Source organism: Hibiscus syriacus, unplaced genomic scaffold (genome assembly GCF_006381635.1).
Source record: "Hibiscus syriacus cultivar Baekdansim isolate YM2019G1 unplaced genomic scaffold, ASM638163v2 tig00110156_pilon, whole genome shotgun sequence".
NCBI classification, from domain to species: domain Eukaryota; kingdom Viridiplantae; phylum Streptophyta; class Magnoliopsida; order Malvales; family Malvaceae; genus Hibiscus; species Hibiscus syriacus.
Genome location: NW_024062606.1, coordinates 3167819 through 3186683, shown reverse-complemented (window position 1 = coordinate 3186683; position 18865 = coordinate 3167819). Strand labels below are relative to the sequence as shown.

The 18865-nt window shown below is 35.1% G+C and overlaps 1 protein-coding gene and 1 pseudogene across 2 annotated transcripts; both read right to left on the bottom strand.

Annotated features, from left to right (window-relative positions):
- Nucleotides 1–1744: 1744 nt before the first annotated feature.
- LOC120216081 (copper methylamine oxidase-like) lies at nucleotides 1745–17363 on the bottom strand. 2 transcript variants are annotated; one of them, XM_039213598.1, is made up of 13 exons: nucleotides 17353–17363; nucleotides 5549–5845; nucleotides 5313–5422; nucleotides 4797–5102; nucleotides 4479–4591; nucleotides 4045–4375; nucleotides 3749–3964; nucleotides 3407–3643; nucleotides 3047–3232; nucleotides 2684–2824; nucleotides 2180–2448; nucleotides 1974–2055; nucleotides 1745–1882 (listed from the first exon to the last, which is right to left on the bottom strand). In XM_039213598.1, exons 2-13 carry the CDS (start codon nucleotides 5733–5735, stop codon nucleotides 1760–1762), a joined length of 2301 nt encoding a protein of 766 aa, XP_039069529.1. In that variant the 5' UTR covers nucleotides 5736–5845; nucleotides 17353–17363; the 3' UTR covers nucleotides 1745–1759. The 2 variants fall into 2 exon arrangements, with proteins under 2 accessions (XP_039069529.1, XP_039069528.1); XM_039213597.1 differs by lacking the exon at nucleotides 17353–17363 and having other exon boundaries at nucleotides 5549–5900.
- Nucleotides 6719–9614, bottom strand: LOC120216082 (annotated as a pseudogene).
- Nucleotides 17364–18865: the final 1502 nt, after the last annotated feature.

Below are 18865 nucleotides of genomic sequence, written 5' to 3'. Positions count from 1 at the left end.
AATGTGACATGTTGTTTGATAACTGACTCTGAATGATTCAGAATGTACTTTTGTGCTGAATCAGTCAGCACTGAATCATTCAGAGACGCAAAACAAACGCGTTGAATGCTGAACCGTTCAGCATTCAGCGCTGAATGATTCCATTAAGAGGCAAACAAAAAGCCCCTTAGCCTATTCTGTCAAGCAGTATATTGTGATAGTGATTAGACATCTCTTAGGGCAAAACATAGGATTCCATAATAAACCTAGCCTTTTGTTCCACTTAGAACCCAACACGTGTGAGGTCTCGTTGTTTTATCTTACAAATCTCAGTTCTCATTAATCTTTTGCTACAACATTTATTCTACTTCTTTCATATCACTCTTCACTTACAATACTTTTATTTACATTTTTAAGTCTGTTAACTTAATTTTCCTTCAATCTGTGCGGACACGATACTCACTCATCACTTTATTATTTGTTCGACGTGTATGCTTGCACAATTTGTGCATCAAATATAGTACACTCACACAAGCAACACCATTCGTCCCAAAATTCATGGGTCAGTTTGTTTCGACCCCCTTAGTCTGAATCTGGTGGTTGTTTCACCGAAAAATGTCTCAAAACCCGTAAATCTCGACTGAAACGTTTCGACTTCCTCACTTTCAATCTTCATTTCATGGACTTCGGAGCAAGTTCTAACAAAATGGAGATCAGATTCAGACTCAAGGTGTCGAGGCAAAGCGACCCATGAAATTTGAGACCAAACGACTACCGTCTACGATGGTTGACAGTGACCGGCGATGACATCCAACCACATTATGTTTTTATTTTATATTTTCAATTATTTTATATAAAATAATAATAAAATATCATGTTATAAAAAAATAAAAAAATAATTTATAGTGATTTAAACAAGAATAATTCGAAAGTTTAATAAGTAAATTAAAAAATTAAAAGTATAATGAATAAAATATAAGAGATAATATAGGAATGATATAATTTACCCATACTAATGACAATTGCACTTAAGCGCACTTAAACTTATAATGTCTCGAACATTATAATAATGATGTTGTGAACCAAACTAATATTCAAATTAGCTGAAAATCAAATTTTAAAACAAATAAAAAGTATTTTTTTTACTTATTATCCATATAAATAAGATAGTAGTAAATGACGATAGAGGTCCTGACTACCCCAAATCTTTTCGTCTAGTGACACTTTAGATCCCTGTCAGTTCAAATATTTATCAAATTAAGTTTACAAGGGGGACAGCCTGGACTTGAACTGCTGGATTTTGAGACCGACATAAAATTTTATGTTAAGAGGGATGACTGTCCCACTTATCCCCTCGATCCATCCATGGGGTGAACCTGAAGGGTTTGGCAGCTAGCAGCCCAAAGATGACAACGCCGACATTGTTGACCAGTAAACGTCAACATCTTATGTCAAAAATGTCCCATATATATATGATCCTTCAGCGAATACTGGCTGAACACTGAAGCACGACCCGAGTTTACATAAAGGATTACGGTCACTTTGGGGTCGGCGATGTGCCGGATGTTAGCTTCAACATCATCTTCTCAATCATAAATAAAGTCCATAATGATTCGTTAATGGTACAAGAGATGGCAATGACTCAATGGCAGTTCCACAAACATGGGGGTAATCCTTTCTCCTTACAAATACAAATCTTTCTGTTTAATTCAGTCCCTGATAATGCATACTGCGGGCTGAAATGCATGACCTTTTACTAATACCTGAATCGAATATCAACTCAAAGCTTAGCAATTATCCCATTTTGTATAGGTTTCGTCGCGATATCGCTGCCCTTGAGCTCCAGGTCGGCTGCGCTAGGAGGAACGTCAACCGCCGGTGAGCAATTGAAGAAACCGTGTGGCTGCATTACGATCACCAAAGGGTAACTTTTAAATGTCGGTAAAAATTATGACTTATCGGAAAAGAAAATCATGTCGAAGAATTTATGCTACCATGAGCATGAAACCGATGCGTTCCACCGGCATCACAGGCCAGTCTTCCAGCCGAGGAACGCGTGTCACTCCAAAGACGTACCTGCACATGATTGCCAACATAATCCGATATCACAAGTTAAATGCAAATATAGATGATACATATTGAGATGCCTGTGAAAGCATATAAAGTTGGATGCTATGAGAAACATGTGTAAGAGACTAACCACAGAACTATATCAGCTTCTTCCAAGGATCGGTTCTGCTTAACCCAAGTAGCTAATCCCTCCCCGGCGCGCGGATTTTGATTCGGAAACTCCCCTCCAGGATACATTTCTTCACGAGAATAGGGTGTGACCCAAAGATTATGTTTCAAGAAAGCTGCTCTTCTCAGAAATTTTGCCTCAGAGCCAGCCAGTGGTAAACAATTCGAACCAGGTACGAGTTTGAAGCCTGTCAGCTGCCCGGTCCTGTTGACATATCGTGTATTTCGAACCTAAAATTCGGAAATAGCAGGTACGGTTGAGGGATCAACTTCTTCAACAGTGAAGAAGATTAAGGCATTTTCGATGATTTCTTTTAACATTCATATAAAAGAGCTCTTACATGAAATGCTACTCGAACAAGGCAAAATAACTTGATATTCAAGTAAGAGCCATTGAGTCATCTGATTCCAGAATCAATATGGAACAGAAGGAAACTAATAAGTTGATGGGATCGCAATTACTTACAATCCAGTGGCGCGCAGACAACGGATCACAATCACGCATTGCTTGTAATTCGGATCTGAGTAGCTCCTCTTCAGCATAGAATGCATTGTTATGAACATTATTCTTCCCTGGTTCTTCAACTTTAAGATTCACCTCGACCACCTGTAAGAATGCAAAAACGTTTTAGTTTTGCATGAGTTAAGGTTGAATAACTCCCCGCTTTCTTTCTGTAGGAGCAACCAGCGGTGATCAACGTTACAAGCTAAAACTGCCACGAACATTTTACTCACAAAACAATGGATATCATAGGACGCATTACAGGCAACAAATGTCAATGTTAATGAAGGAGCCAAAGCATTGTTAAGGAATAATGTGACTGCTTACTTGATTAAATGCTTCACCAGGTTTACAATCAACTGCCATGTCCATTCGAGCCACGAAAAAGTGTTGATGGACAGGGGCATATAAACCAGGAGCGATGGTTGTGCCATATTTCCGTGTTTCACCAGGCTGCAATGCTCCTAAGCTGAGAATTCCAGTGAGTTTAACCTCAGCTTCAATTTTACCATCCTATAACATGCGTCCGCCAATCAAATTTTAAATGACACAGCTTTCAAATCAAAGGAGAATACATCATTAAAAACTGTAGAAGGCAACAACAGATAATTCGGTACAATACATAGCACAACAGCTAGCATATTCATGCAAAGTAAGCAAACAGAATCCTGGAAGACACCAACTTGCCTGATAGAAATGCCAGAAAAATCCATATTCATAGTTAGCCACAGTACATATAAACGACACCGTCAGTCTTCTCGACCGTCGGACTTCAGCTAAACCTGTTCTCCAGTCTTGATGCTTCCATAAGATCCCATGGTCCTCCTCGTGCAAACAAACACAATTCTCAATTGTTTCAACACCTCCAGTGAAATTTGTAAAATGGGCATCAAAGTACTTGATATATCCCAAACAATCACAGCCCTACAAAAGATCAGGAGTGAATAAGGGAAATTTTCAACTTAAGAGAAATGGAAGGATCTAAATGAAACTCGATGTGAAAACATAAACACAAAAGCAGAGACAAACCTTCTTAAGAGAATGTGCATTTTTACCCAGCCCATCTTCTCCAGCATCAAATCCATTCTTCCAGTAATGTGGATCATTTGGATCTCCATAAGGATCTACCATTTCGACAAAACTTAATCTATGGGCTATAGGCCTCCTGCCACGACTACCGTCGACATAAGCTATAGAATAGATTACAAGACCCTCCCTAGGAGTGAAACCGATTCGGAAATTCCACTGAAACCAGAGTTACAAATAAAATAATCAGTGCATCTTGAACTGATAAAAGTTATAAACATTGTTTCACTGCCAATCACCTTTTGCCATTCAACAAAATTCCCATTAACACGAAAACTGGGACCATCAGGTTGAATGATTTGTAGTGGTTTCACATCACTTCGATCAACACCTCCTCGTGTTTCACCAGGAGTGTAATTTCTTAAAGGATCAGCTGGTGGAAGGGGAATAAGTTTACGGTCTTCAAATTCAATCACCACCATATTTTGCATGTCAACAAGGACATGTATTCCCTCGACTGGACGAGCATAACCATTTTCAATGGGGCAGTCACTCTCAGTTCTGCAGAAGATAAGTGGTTTAGCAAGTCTTCGGCTAGGAGCATCAGCATCGCTATGATATCCTACACACCTATAGAAAGGCAAGTAACCGAATATGGAAGGGTAAGACACCTGCAATAGAGAAATGATTCTAAAGAACACCAAGGCATAGGAAGCTAATGATGATCACTTACCAAGGATCAACCATCACAAGATCCATATCCTCAATACCCCTCTTTTTCATTGCCTCTCGAAATGGAGGAAAGTCCTTAACAACAGCCTCACATTCAGCATATTCCACAGCATCCTACAGTTTGAGAATAAGAACATTAATGGACAAATATCATGTATGCTGGATGCAAAAAACCATAACAAAGGACATGCACAAAGTAGATTAACTAATGAAGTCGCTTCTTAGAAGTGCTCGAATAGCATTTTGTGACAGTCGGTCTAGTCTAAACCATACCTATGGAAATACTTTCATATTCTTAAAAGAGAAGACTCATGTTTACCATGGGAGGTTGGACATCTGGAACAACTTTAGATGAAATGACTTTGCCCCTGTGGTGGCCTCCTCGAGTTGCAGCGTGAACTTCCGACAGTTCAACAATCCATACACTAGTCTCATTGGACCTTTTATTGTAAACAACAAGTCTTGCTTGGCGCGGAGGAAGTTTAGTAGGAATCACAGGTCCACCCTTTGTCCTGGGAATCAATGAAGGCTGGAAAGGAGGGAAAAAATACGCATCCGCCAATGCGACAACCTGCTTCTCCGGTTCCACCAAAACCACCTCGATAAAGCGCATGCTATCTCTCACCTAAGGAAAAAAATAAACATAACATCCATTCATATATATAAAAAATAGCTACTGAAATGATAACATCAAAATTGAAGCAACAATACAAGTTAAACTAAGACAACATACACATCCGTTGATTCATGTGAACAAAAATAGGTACTAAAAATGCTAAAATCAAAAGTGAAGCAACAATACAAGTTAACTGTTGAATAAATTTCTTGTTTTTACCTCGGGGGTTGCTCCAGCTGCCCTTACAGTTGCCACTGCAACAGAGATTTCAGCAGCAGACAATGGATCCAATGGATGGCTGGTTTGAGCCCTTGGCATGACTGAAATACCTAGGCAACATAATCACCAAATCGAACATGAAACATATCTAATAATATTGAACATTCCAATAAGAAACAAGTGAAGTAGGATTATCCGACAAAAGATGAACAAAAAGAGAAGTGTGAAAGTGAGACCTTTGGTGGCAGTGGTCTTGGTAGCAGGAGGATCCGAGATGGGTTCAACGGGTCGGATCAGGGTCTCCATGGGAGGTCTCTTGGGGACGGTATCCTCAGACGGATCAGACCCGGAAACGACAGCAAGACGCAGCACTTGATCAGATGAAGAAGAAGATGGCGTCGCTTTTTCCTGAGTTGAGGCCATTGCAAGGGGTTAGCAAACTCACAGTATCCACCGTAGTATTTAGCACTGCAGTAGTCTATTGACATACAGCAAAATACTGTATCTCTGTATTTACTGTTTTCTTTTCTTTTCTGTCCTGGGTTCTGCTGAGTTCTAAGTTCTGAGTTCCGAGTTCCGAGTTCCTAACCTTTCGCTTCCTTTAGCTTCAAATGGCTTCACCCGCAAACCACGATTCGCTTTTAGAGCTTTAGACAAAACATGAACAGAGTTAACTGCTTTTTCAGTGAGAGACGAAAACGGAAGAAGTGGGACTGAGTTTTGCCGGATCTGGTTGGCTTGTCTTTAAAAGGAAAATGCACACACAACGAGACAACTGAGAAGACTAAAACATATGTGTATTAGCAGGTAATCATATTTATTTACTGTGCAGATAGGCTAATCTACTTATTGATAATTAAAAAAACCCATTAATTAAATTATTTCAGTGATTAATTATTTTTTATTTTTTATTGGAGTTTAGGATATATTAAAATTTTAAGAAATTAAATATATATTTTATATGTTACAGTCGTATTATTATATTATTATATACAAGGAGGCTAATTCACCCCAAGTTGCTTTCCAGTCCCTACACTGCCATACCTAACTCATTATGGCATTATCTAACACAGTGATAAATCATTCAATCTGTTAACTTTTGGATAAATTACACAATTCATCATTTAATTATATATATTCTTAAATTTGGTCACAAAAATACAAACAAATTACTTTAGGTCTGATTTTCATCATACAATGATATCATCATATGATTGATATCTACAATATTGTGACATGATAGCTGGAGAAAATGAAACTTGAAAAAAATATTAGGGACTCAATTAGATGCTAATATTAGACATTGATACTTCAAAAAAAAAATATCGAATATGAATCAATTTAGAGCATAAACTCAAAAGCAAGTCATGTATTCTTAAATTAAAACTACCACCCTACATTATTATTTCAATTAAATTCCACATAAATCTAAATAAACCAAATTGTTTGATTAAATTTGGTGTAATTAGCATCCCTAGCTTGAAAATAAAACAAAACTTCCCTCAATTCTTTTCACTGCCACTTCTATTGATGGACAACAACTTACGGAACATTCTTTTGGGTCTCGTAGGAAGAGCACAGAAAGCCTTGAACATGGAAGTTCTTCCGATTCCGTCCGGGTTCATGTCGTTTTCGTCCAAATCATTGTCTCGAGCCTCCTTCGTTCGTAACGTCGAAGTTCTGGACTTCAGGGTCTTAATGCCCGACATGCTCCATTGGTCATCTGCTGGAATGTTGCTACTAGTAGTAGTGCTTAAAGGCCCTGGAGGCTTAGATGGATCGATGTTATGTGAGGCTAAAAGTGCCTTGATGTTGCTAGGGAGCTCGGTCACTTTGCCACCCGTAGCGGCTGCTCGAGCTTGCTTGAAGAACAGAACTTGTACCACTACTCTAAGTGGAAGCTTTTCATTTTGAGCAGCATGCATACAGACCTCGACCGACAGCTTTTTGCAGTCGAGGATTCGGCATAGCTTTTTTCGTTCGCTCTTGTTTAGGTCTGGGTGTGCCTGGACAAACATGAACAACAATTAGTTCAATCTGCAATTTTATGGTATGGTAAACTAATGAGGCCAGAAAACTAGTTTGAATGTACCTTGAGATAAATGTCGATGGCTCGGTAGAGATCGTCGTGATCAGGCCGGGAGAAATTCGGTATCGACTCAGCTATAGCAATGAATTTCGACGGGGGAAGATTTTTGTCTCTGGCAATCTCTTGGAGATATCCATCAACAATTCTAGCTACTTTTAGTTTGGAACTATGTGATGCAGAAGAAGATTTCCTAGCTTCCTGAAGCTCGATATCGACAATCTCGGCCGAACGCGACCTCCTCCTCTCAATCCCCAGCTTGGATCTTGGAGGGCTCGTTGGAGGGCTTTGTGCTTGTGACATGAATTGTTCCAAAATGGACTGAACCATGCCGACATCGTAGAGGGTATCGCTCGAGTGTGATAAACAAGGTATTAACAGATCACTGACTCTTGCCTCCTCTAATTGAAGTGCTATTCTTCGAGCCAATTCCATCTTAGAAGACGATGAAGCATTAAGAATGTTTGGTCGCTTTCAAGAGCTTAAGTAGAAAACTGCAAGAAGCAGCACCTTTCTCCGATGGGAGTAAGCTTACTATAGATTCCAACAGCAGCCTGTGCTTCGATGTAACCTCATTACCCGAGTCCGAATCAGAGCTTGATGTTGTTGCTTCTTCTTTGTTAGTGTTTACCTTTCCCGATATGTTCGGTAGCCATCGAGATGCATATACTCGCAGTGCTTCACCGATGCGATTAGAAGGTATTTTCCCACCAGATTTAATAGCTATCATGGTTCTCCAGTACAAGTCAATACTCAACTCAGCAACATCCTCAGCCCACCAACCTTTGATAGTCGATCGGTGATGCTGGCTCTCGACTCCATTACATGATATATTGTCCCGAACCCTCCTCGAATGACTATGCGACAGGCTCACCTTCGAAGGGTGCGTCAAAACTTTCGACGCAATCGATTCTATGCATCTGCTCGTGATGCCAAGGTCTTCGGACCATAAAGGGAAGGCCTTGGTGCTTTGCAGGGTCACAATAGTGTCTTTCCAACCATGCAGGATGCAGGAATCGAAGAAAATTCCAACTTTTGTAAACCAAGTTCCCTTTCTCGACATCTTCTGTCATCTGCAAATATTCGGCAGCACATCGGACCTCGATGATGTTATAGGCGCTAAGGGTGATCGTGATGCCATAACAGAACTTAGCACAAAGCTCGAAAGCTTCGATCCCGCCGGGGAAATCCGGTAATTGGATTATTTGGCGTTGTAAAGTTTCAGGGGATTCAGAACATATCCCTTTCAGCCTCAAACACTTTGACAACAAAGGGAACTGCTTGTACAATGAATTAAACAATCAGTAATAGAAAAAAAGAGATTGAATTAAATCACAACAATCCAAGGAGAAAAAAAAACTACCTTGTGAAGCATATATCTACTTCCTTTCACATGAATTATAAGGTCACTAGAGACATCAGAAGAGACAGACCTGCATCAAGAAAAGAAAATTCATGGAATCTTCCTACAAAAAGAACAAGAAAACTGGAAGTTGATTTTCTTCATAATCATACCTTACAGCCTCAACACTGTAGAAGGTGTCTGGTCGAGATCCAAGTTTCATAAACTTCATGTCTGGATTTTGTGTTCTTCTTGAGTTTTGTTCTTCACCAGCTACAAATTAGCATGATGGGAACTAATAAAGCTCCTTTCTTGGTGCACACCAAACCAGACCAGACCATCAATTTCCTGGTCCAAAACTACCCAACCAAGCAACCCCAAACTGTCAAGTGAAGGAAACCAAGAAGATCAAACAATCCAAATTCAATTCCCCATTTGGTTTGGACACACAAAACGAAGAATCTAAGTCATTGCAGTGTGCAAACATAGAAGAAAACAAGAAAGTTGAGGTTCACTATGTTACTCTAATTAGAAAGAAATAATGTTTCTTGAGACAACCACCTGAAAATCAGACACCAACTGCCAACCGTTCATCGGAAAATTTAACTTGTACATGTATATATACATATAAGTATATGTGGTTTAAACGTTAAAGCCTTAGGCTTGAAGTGCATTTTTCCACTGCCAGCGAGCAATGAGAAAGGCAGCACCCACGTGCTAAGTGACCTTTCTCATCATTGCTACACCAAAATGTTTTACTTTTTTTTTTCATCTGTACGGCCCCAGGCTTATTTAGCCAAAAACTAGTTTATACGAAGCATCGTACGCCACTCAATTACCATTTATGATGCCTGCTAACTTTACAAAGAGAAAGTGAAGAGGAAAAAGCTCAAAGAAGGAATAGAATATATGTGTATGGCTATTGTAGTTGCCTTTAACCACAGTCAGCGACGGCTTTTAAACATTTGCAGATTATCATATATTTTTAATAATTGAGTGTCTGCAATCTGCATTATTATGCACCACGACTAAAAAAATCTGGAGCTGATCTGCCATTTGTGATTTTCACTAAAATATCACCGACAACCCTTTCCTCGAATTTAATCCAAAATGGTCCAATGATCATGAAGTTGAGCAGATCATTGATGTGAATTTTATTATGATGAGAGAAGAGAAAGTGTATTCTTTGTTTTTCTTCAATTGCAAAAGGGAATCATTAATGCAGTTCAAAGTCTTTGTTTTATAGAATATCTTATTCTAATGGCTGAGATTCACAAGGAAAATTCAGAATAAACAAATGAAAAAAGAAAAAGGGAAATGGGTTTTCATGTTCACCTGATTTAGCTCGAAATGTGTTTCAATGGGAACTTTCTTCAAGCTGCTACATATGATGAAGTGAAAGAGAGGAACAAAAAGGGTATAAAATTAAAGCCAGAACAAGAATTCTCTGCAAATCCAATCAATAAATAAGTTAAAAAAACGTAACATTAAACAACTTGGTTTTGTGAAAGTGGCCATTTCGTGTACCTAAATGTTTTGCAGAATGGAGGCATGATCACCAGGGAGACTAAGACATAGTCTCCGTTTAGGCTCGATCATTGTCCACTAAAGACCGGCACCGAGGATTCGTCTTGGCACGACGGATGCCGGCCCTAAGGCCAGGCAAGGTTGGTGACCTTGGATATCTTTCTTCGCGTAGGCTAAGGATAATGTGATGAAATTGAGTGGAGATGGTACAGGGTGAAGTCTTGTTGGGGAGAGGGGGCGTCAACCTTACGTGCGAGGAAAGGGTAACCACAAATGCCTGTAATGGTCCTTCTCAGTGCTACCTTAGGGGTCGGCCACCCGACAACATCCCCTTTAGTGGGACCATTTTGAGGTCCATTCTGTGGGACCCTTGTACCCCAAACCCTTTGTAGTTTGGATCATTAGGGGTTTAATTTTTTAAGCTAAAGAAAATTTGGATCTCATTAAATTCTTGTTGAAAATGTTTAAGTATAAGGAATAATCATTGGCAAGATTAGAATTTTGAAGAGAGTGATTAGATCTTTATATTTTTAAGTAAGATTTTGAGTTTCAATCTTTTGAATGAGTGTTTTTCGCTTTATTTAAGGGTTTGAATTAATTAAAATTTAGATATAATCGGAATTTGTATAACCATTAAACACAAAGACTCAGAAAAAAAATGGAATTTTGAATAAAGAATCTTATAATTGATGCATGGTGGTGGGCAGAAGGTGACAGGCGATTCCTCCTCCAAGGGCATAGTTGTTCAGAGATTTGCTTTAGGAAATCAATGAAAATCATAAGAGAATATACATTGTTTCCAACTTTGTCTCTCTCTCTCTCTCTCTCTTCATTTTACATGCTCGTATTTTGGAAAATTACTGTAAACTTTTAAATAAAAAATAAATTTATTAAATTATTTGAAATTAAGATCAAATTAATATAATATATAAATTTTGAGGATTAAAATTATTATTATATCAACCACATTAGACATTTATTTTAATTGTAACAAGAGAATGATTTATTAATAATATTTTAATTGAATTTCAATTATAATTATTAGAGAACAAATGTTGTGAACTTATAATTGAATGACCTGGATATAATTTACCCCGTGATTGCTTTATCCATTAAATGATAAATTACGCGTTTAGTACATAAACTATTAATTTTTTTTAAATCATACCTAAAGTTTATTTTTGTTTTATTTTTGTATCCTGTTTCATATTTAACATTAAATTTTGAAAAAAAATTAAAAGTTTAGGAACTAAAATATGTCAAAATTGATAATTTAGATATTAAATACGTTAAGTTTTAACGACAAATACTAAAATGAACAAAAATTAAACGTTAAGTTTAATTTTAAAAAAAAAACCAAAAATTTAAATTCCTAAAACCGAATAGTTTATCCTTCGTTAAAACACAATCACAATTCAAGACACGGTTGAAGTCCGATATTAAACTAACGACATACAAGTTAAGCAACGTAGGGCTGTCAAGAGGGGCTTTGAAACAGCACTGAAGTGACGCCACGAGAAATGTTTGTCAGGTCCGATAACTATCTACCGAGCAATTTGCTTCAACTTGGTGTTATCGCTGTCTCTCTGTCTGCCTGTCACATAAAACCCAACTTTCTAGAGTTCGGAATTTGTTTGATTATAAATGATATATGTTTAAGAATTTTTATTCATTTGATAAGGAACGCTCAATTATCTTTATAATTGTTGGTATTCGAGCACATAACATCTAGAACAACAATAATTAGGTTTAAAAAATAAACTCACACGCTCATCTTGTCGGGGTTGGAGAATTGTAACCTTGAGGGGCAATGGTCGTGCCGCCTGTCACGGCAGTGGCCCTGCCAGGCCTCGAAGAATATAACAAAAACTACTCATCATAGGGTAATTGGGTGTCACAATATAATTTGATGTATTACTGTTGGATTTTGCAGCGGAGGGTGGAATTTGATGGGTTCGACTTAACTCCGTCCATACTGTCTAAAGGTCAAGTTATTCACTAGACCAAATAAGTGTAATTCTATACGAATTAAGTTATTCAGTGATTAAAATATTGATTATTATTTCTAGAGTTTAAATTTAAACATTAGAGATTATAACAAAATATTTCAACGTACATTATCACATAATATAAAATCTTTAAACGTATATTACACTTATAATCATTGTACAGTAGTAAAAATAAATAATGTAACCCTAAACAAGCCATTTTTACATTGAATTAACACCCTTTAATTGATATTCAACGTTTACCCATATCCACAAAATTCTTTCTTTCCCCAAAGTAGCACACCTTACCAATTAACCTAGAGAGAGAGAATACTTATGTCCAATCTAAATTAACTTTAAATTTAAAAAAAATAAAAGTTTAGAAGCTAAAACGAACTAAAATTAATTAAATTCATTAAATATATATAATTAGTTATTAATTTTTATGACATTTTGATCACTCAATTATGATTAAATTCGAGGAGGAGGTAGTTGGTGAGGGAACATCGACGAATCAACCCCACAAAAGGGTTTGATCGTGGAAATGCCGATGGCTAATGGCATCCACTACTATAATCAACTTTGCTTACACGTGAGACAATAATCCCTGGGGCCGACATGACATCGACGCTCCTGCTGCTCCAAATTAAGGCTGCCCACAAAATCCGCTAGATTTTAAGCACAAAAAGGACAAGAAATGAAAATCTGAATAGTTATGGGGTTATGTCATTTGCTGGTATCATAAATGCAATAAATTAAAAACAAGACTCAAATAACAATAATATATCCACTAATCGTTCGATAATTTCGAGTGATAAAAAATTTGATATCTTTTAAATAATATATTGAATTCGAGTTTTATAAATCTCATTTAATGAGAAAACATATTGGGCTTCTGTCTAATGGTTCTTCCAATCAAAAACTGGTAGTCGGACTCAAATGTATATGAGCCCAAATATTTTGCTTTTCTGGGTTTATTCCAAATTTATACACATGTTTCAAATAAGGGTAAACTATACACATAGTCCCCTATATTTTCGATCTGACTGACTTTGGTCATCAATTTAAAAATTAAGGGGAATGGTCACTAATGCTATTGATATGTTCAATTTTAGTTCCTAACATTATTGATCCATTCGATTTTAGTCCATCGGACGTTAACTTTCGTTCGGTTTTAGTCCCTCAGCCATGTTAGGGACTTAAACAAAAGGGTTTAATGAAAATTAATGGTTAATGAAAAGTTTATATTTTTTCATCTAAAAAAATAATATAATTTTTTTGAAAGAATCCCAAATAAAATTCTAATGTAATCTAAAATTCAAAATTTATTATGCTAAATCATTAAAATAAAACTACACCTAGAATCATATTTAAATTTATTGATGAATAACACGAACCGAGTGATCTTCGTGGTAAATGAATGATTATCGTTCTTTTGAGACCCGAGTACGAGCACTGTGAATGTCAGGGGTGTGAGCGTTCAATGTTAAATGATTGAGAGTTATCTTATAACATATATATTTACCCCAAATTAATAAAAAAAATTATTGATAATATAAAATTATAAATTTTGTATTGATCTTTTAAATTGACGCAAATATTTTTAAAAAAATACATTATCGCTATTTTGAAGATTGGGTATTACAAAAGTTAACTCGTGTAATTTAAAGATCATAACTCTAGTAAATAACCTAGCATATTAGTCTTAATTTCTAATAAGTATATCATCAATTAGAAATTAATTATTTGGATACTACATACAATTATTCATTATTTATGTCATATTTCATGTTTATATAAACTATACATTAAGCAAGTTTGATGTTCGAATCATTACATTTGCGAATAACAATGACTATAAAAAAAAAAAAAAATTAAAAAAAATAAAGGCAAAAAAGCATTAGATGTATGCTTTTGAAAGAGAAAAACCAATGTAGTTGTCGTATTATTTTTCTCTCAATATTACCCTTAAACTCAGAAAATAAACCTAATATGATCATTTAACCAACGTTTTTCGTCGTTTGACCGTTACAGTACTGATGTGGCAGCTCACGTGCTAATGTGGCACGGTCCATGGTATTGACGTGACAACCATCTATCATGTTTGAGTTATCAAATTAGCCCGTCTGCCATTTTTTCTACCACGTTATCAACCACCATGGACCGCCAGGTCAACACCGTGAACTACCGTAACAACACCGTAACAGTCAACAATGAAAAATGTTGGTCAAAAGACCACATTAGGCTTATTTTCTGAGTTAGAGGGTTACGTTGAGAGAAAAAAAGGGTTGCATTAGTTTTTTAAAAGTACAAAAATCTCTAATGTCTTTTGCTAAAAACAAAGTTATAATGAAACCTAAAATTGAAATAATTAATTACACCATCATCATTAAACATTGTTATATTTCCTATTTCACTCATTGTATTTTAAATCCGTTCAATTTCCTCACTGAACTTAATACATTTGATTTTTTGTCACTTCGTCATTAACTAGTTAATGGCGTTAAAACGACGCCGTTTTCGAAAAACAATTTTTTTATCAAGACAACGTTGTTTTGCATCTATATAAAAACCAATTTATAACGCCGTTAGTGAGAAAACGAAAGAGTGACTAAAAAAAATGTATTAAGTTCAACAAGAAAATTGAACGGATTTCAATGAATGAAATAAGAGATATAATAGAGTTCAACGATGATTGGTGTAAATTACCCTAACCTTAAAAGACCATCTTGACTTCGCATAGGCTTAACCCTAGAGCACCTTTGGATAAAGCTTTGTTAGCTCACTTGTTCTCATGTGAAGGTGGTTGGAACTGGACAACCCCCTTTCCCCCCCCCCCATATTTTTTTAGCCTAACCATAGCTTGAGCCCCAAGTCCAAGCGACCATCGTGTTCGATTATATACTAAAATGTTAAACTTTATGATTAGTATTTATATTATATACTTTTTAGATTCTAAGAATAACCGCAGTATGATAGTATTTTATATCCTTCTGAAGAAGGGTTAGGTCTAAACCTGGATTCATCTGCCTTGTAAATGGAATCCGATCCCTTTCGTATTTGAAAATTTCGAAACTCTAACTGGATTTTAGACCGAGGAATCAGGAATACTGAACCAGTCATCGGGCTATTGGCTTAGACAACGATAATATATTATAAATGCAAATAAAACAAGGTTTTCACCATGTAATAATTTCTTGGGAACACACTTCTGGTTTTTGAGGGCATCGAATAATGATTAATTTTATTATTTCTTTTCAAGCTATATTTAATACTTCATGCATATCGAGGCTTAATTAATGTCATTAGACACTGGCTACCGATTTCCCTTGAATTAAAATAATTGGAGTCGTCCTCGTTTCATTTCTGAATAAGAAGGGTTAAATAAAATTCGATTCGAAAAATTAATTTTTTTTTTAATTTCGAGTTATTCGAGTCAACTCGAATTATAAATTCGATTTTCGAGTTGAAATTTTGAATTTTTGAGTTACTCGAGAAACCAAAAGTTTGACCTAGTACTTTGATAGTTTTACGATTTAATCTATAATTTCATTATTTCTTCAATTTCTCCTTCATTTTAAGTCCATTTTTTTACCGAATTTGAATCGCATGCTCCTAAACCATAGTAGAATACATATGTTCTTTCAATTCCTCTTTTTTTATAACAAATTTTTCATTTTTCAATTTAGTCCTTTAATTTTTCATAATCTTCTTATTTCGTCGATTAGTCATTTATTTTAAGTCCATTTTTTTACCAAATTTGAGTCACGTGCTCCTAAACCATAGTGGAATACATGTGTACTTTCAATTCCTTTTTTTGATAACAAATTTTTTATTTTTCAATTTAGTCCTTCAAATTTTCATAATCTCTTTATTCTTTCAATTTGTGATTTATTTTAAGTCACTTCTTTTTTACCAAATTTGAACTTCATGCTCATATACCACAATAGAATACTTGTGTATCTTTAATTGTTATTTTTTTAACTAAAGATATACTATCTTTTTTTATTTAGTCCCTAAACTTTTTATTTTAGTCAATTTGGTCTTTTTACTACAATTGTTTGCAAATTCGTTATTCTCATCAATTCCTTGACTCATTTATACTATCATCAATATTTTTCCATCAAAATACTTTCTTTAAAATATAATATTATGAATATATTTCATAATTTTAGATTGTATTTGATGTATTAAATAACATTATAATATGAAAGAATAATATATATATATATATATAGTTAGATAAAGTTAAAAAATTGGAACAAATCATTGTCATAATACTATAAATAATTATAATAAAATTAGTACAGAAACTCAAATAACTCGACTCGAAAAAATTTTCAGTTAAGTTCGAATTGTAAATATGACTCGTCAACTCGAATAACTCAAAATTTTTGACCCGAATCGACTCGACTCAACCGAATGCTCGCCCCTACGAATAGGTGCAATTAGTGAAAATAATTAAAAATAAAAAGTCCAAAGGCTTGACTAATAAACAAAACAATGGTGGTAATGTAAAATTGACTAGGAATGTCGTTAACAGGTTATTGATTGATTGCACGGCACAATGTTGCTGGCGAATCCCGACGTGCCCACTGGATTTGCCTAATTAAAAATTGGACATAATAAATTCATATTTAATCGAATAATAATTGAATTTACATAAAATTAAAAATATTAAAATAGAATTAGATTAAAACCTGATTTAATATTTTTTTTGATAAATTTTGCATATTACAAAAAAAAAACAGAAAAAACTGTTAATCTAAATTAATATAATTTTGATATGTCTGTTATATTATGAAAGAGATGAGACTTAAATTTGGGACACCAAATATCTTAAAATCTCAATCTTATCACTTAGTTAAAACCTAGAGTAAAGTATACAAATGATCCCCGATTATAGAGTAATACTTTATTAAGTCCCTAGATTACTAAAAAATAACAAAATAGTTCTCTGATTATAGAATGTTCCTTTACTGAGTCCTTCAACTATTAAAAGTTACAAAATGATCACTCGATTATTCATTATGTTCCAAACTTATCATTTTTCGTTAAAATTTGACAGTGTTCTATGTTGAACATTAATCTGCTGACTGTGTCTGTGATATGATAAAATATAATCACAGAATCTCAAATTACTATCATATCTCAGCCATTAAGTTAACATCCAGCTTAGACAACCACAATTTTTTAACGAAAAATGACGAGTTTAGAATACAATAAATATTCGAGTGACTATTTTGTAACTTTTTATAGTCGATGAACTTAATAAAGCAGTATCCTATAGTATGAGGACCAGTTATGTACTTTATCCTCAAACCTAATGAACATATATTTTAATATTTATATATATTTAAACGTGTAATCTTCTTCAATTTAATTACTTAAAGATTTGAGATTATTATAGTTAAGGGAATATATAAAAAAAATGAGTGTTATCTTTATTTATGAAGATAAAATTGATTAAAATTCACATAATGTATCTAAACGATATCTCATATTCAAATCAGTCCATAAATTTTAAATATTCAAATTGAACTTTTAAAATATCAATGTCGTTTTAATAATATGTTTTAACTTTAGTTTAACATAGTTTAAAAAAAATGTTTTCTATGCTTTTTTTTTGGTAAAGAGAATCATGGCTATCAGTTCAGGTTTTTTTTCTTGATCTTCTTTTCGATCTATGATTTTATATGATTCTATAGTTGGTTGCTTTCCCGATGCTTGGATTCTCTGTTCGTTTGTACAAGACGATATGTGGGTTATCGCATATATGTGCCGGATGGGATTGTCGTTAAGATGATATCGTTTTTTCCGTTGGCCGTTTTGGCTCTTCTTCGAGTTTTTCTCCTCCATTTTTAATGCTCAGGGAAGTTGATGTGATCTGTGTATGTACGTCGTTGCTTTACTTATTCATGCTTTTACTTATCAGGTTATCACTGGGTTATCATTGCTATATTTTACTTATGATAGTCACGACTGTATGTAATTGACACAGTCACATACACAATCAATAGGTTAATTAGCAAGACGTTGTTGGTACGATTTTCGATAACTGAATATATACTAATATTACTTTAAAAAAAATCAATTGAAATATTTTAAATAATAAAGTAACTATATTATAACCACTGGTTGATGTTGGTGGATAATATGTAAAGTAATGATTGACTATAATTCTATGCCGCGTGATCCATTTAATTTGCTTTCTCAGGACCATAATTCGTAAGGGATACGAAGGCACCCAGGAAAAAGTAGAACAACTTTTCTCCATTTTCCTTGTCTGCCTTAATGACCATCTACCAACTTCAAAAGGGCTGTTGACCCCTTTTCTGACAATAGTTTAGGGTTCACCTTGAATGGTTCAAATGGGGACGATACCATCTACTCAACAAGATGATTGCAAGGTGGGGCGTAGTTTAAGGTCTGCAATGTCCATGTGTTTTCGGTGAAAACGACGGGCTTACATAATATCTTCTATACTTCCTCTATATAAAAGATGTCGTGTCGTTCAACCGTCTTCTCCCTTATTACAAATACCGCATCAGTGCTAACCATATGGGCATTTGTGCCCTATTAAGTTGGTCCTCAACTTCAACTATAATCA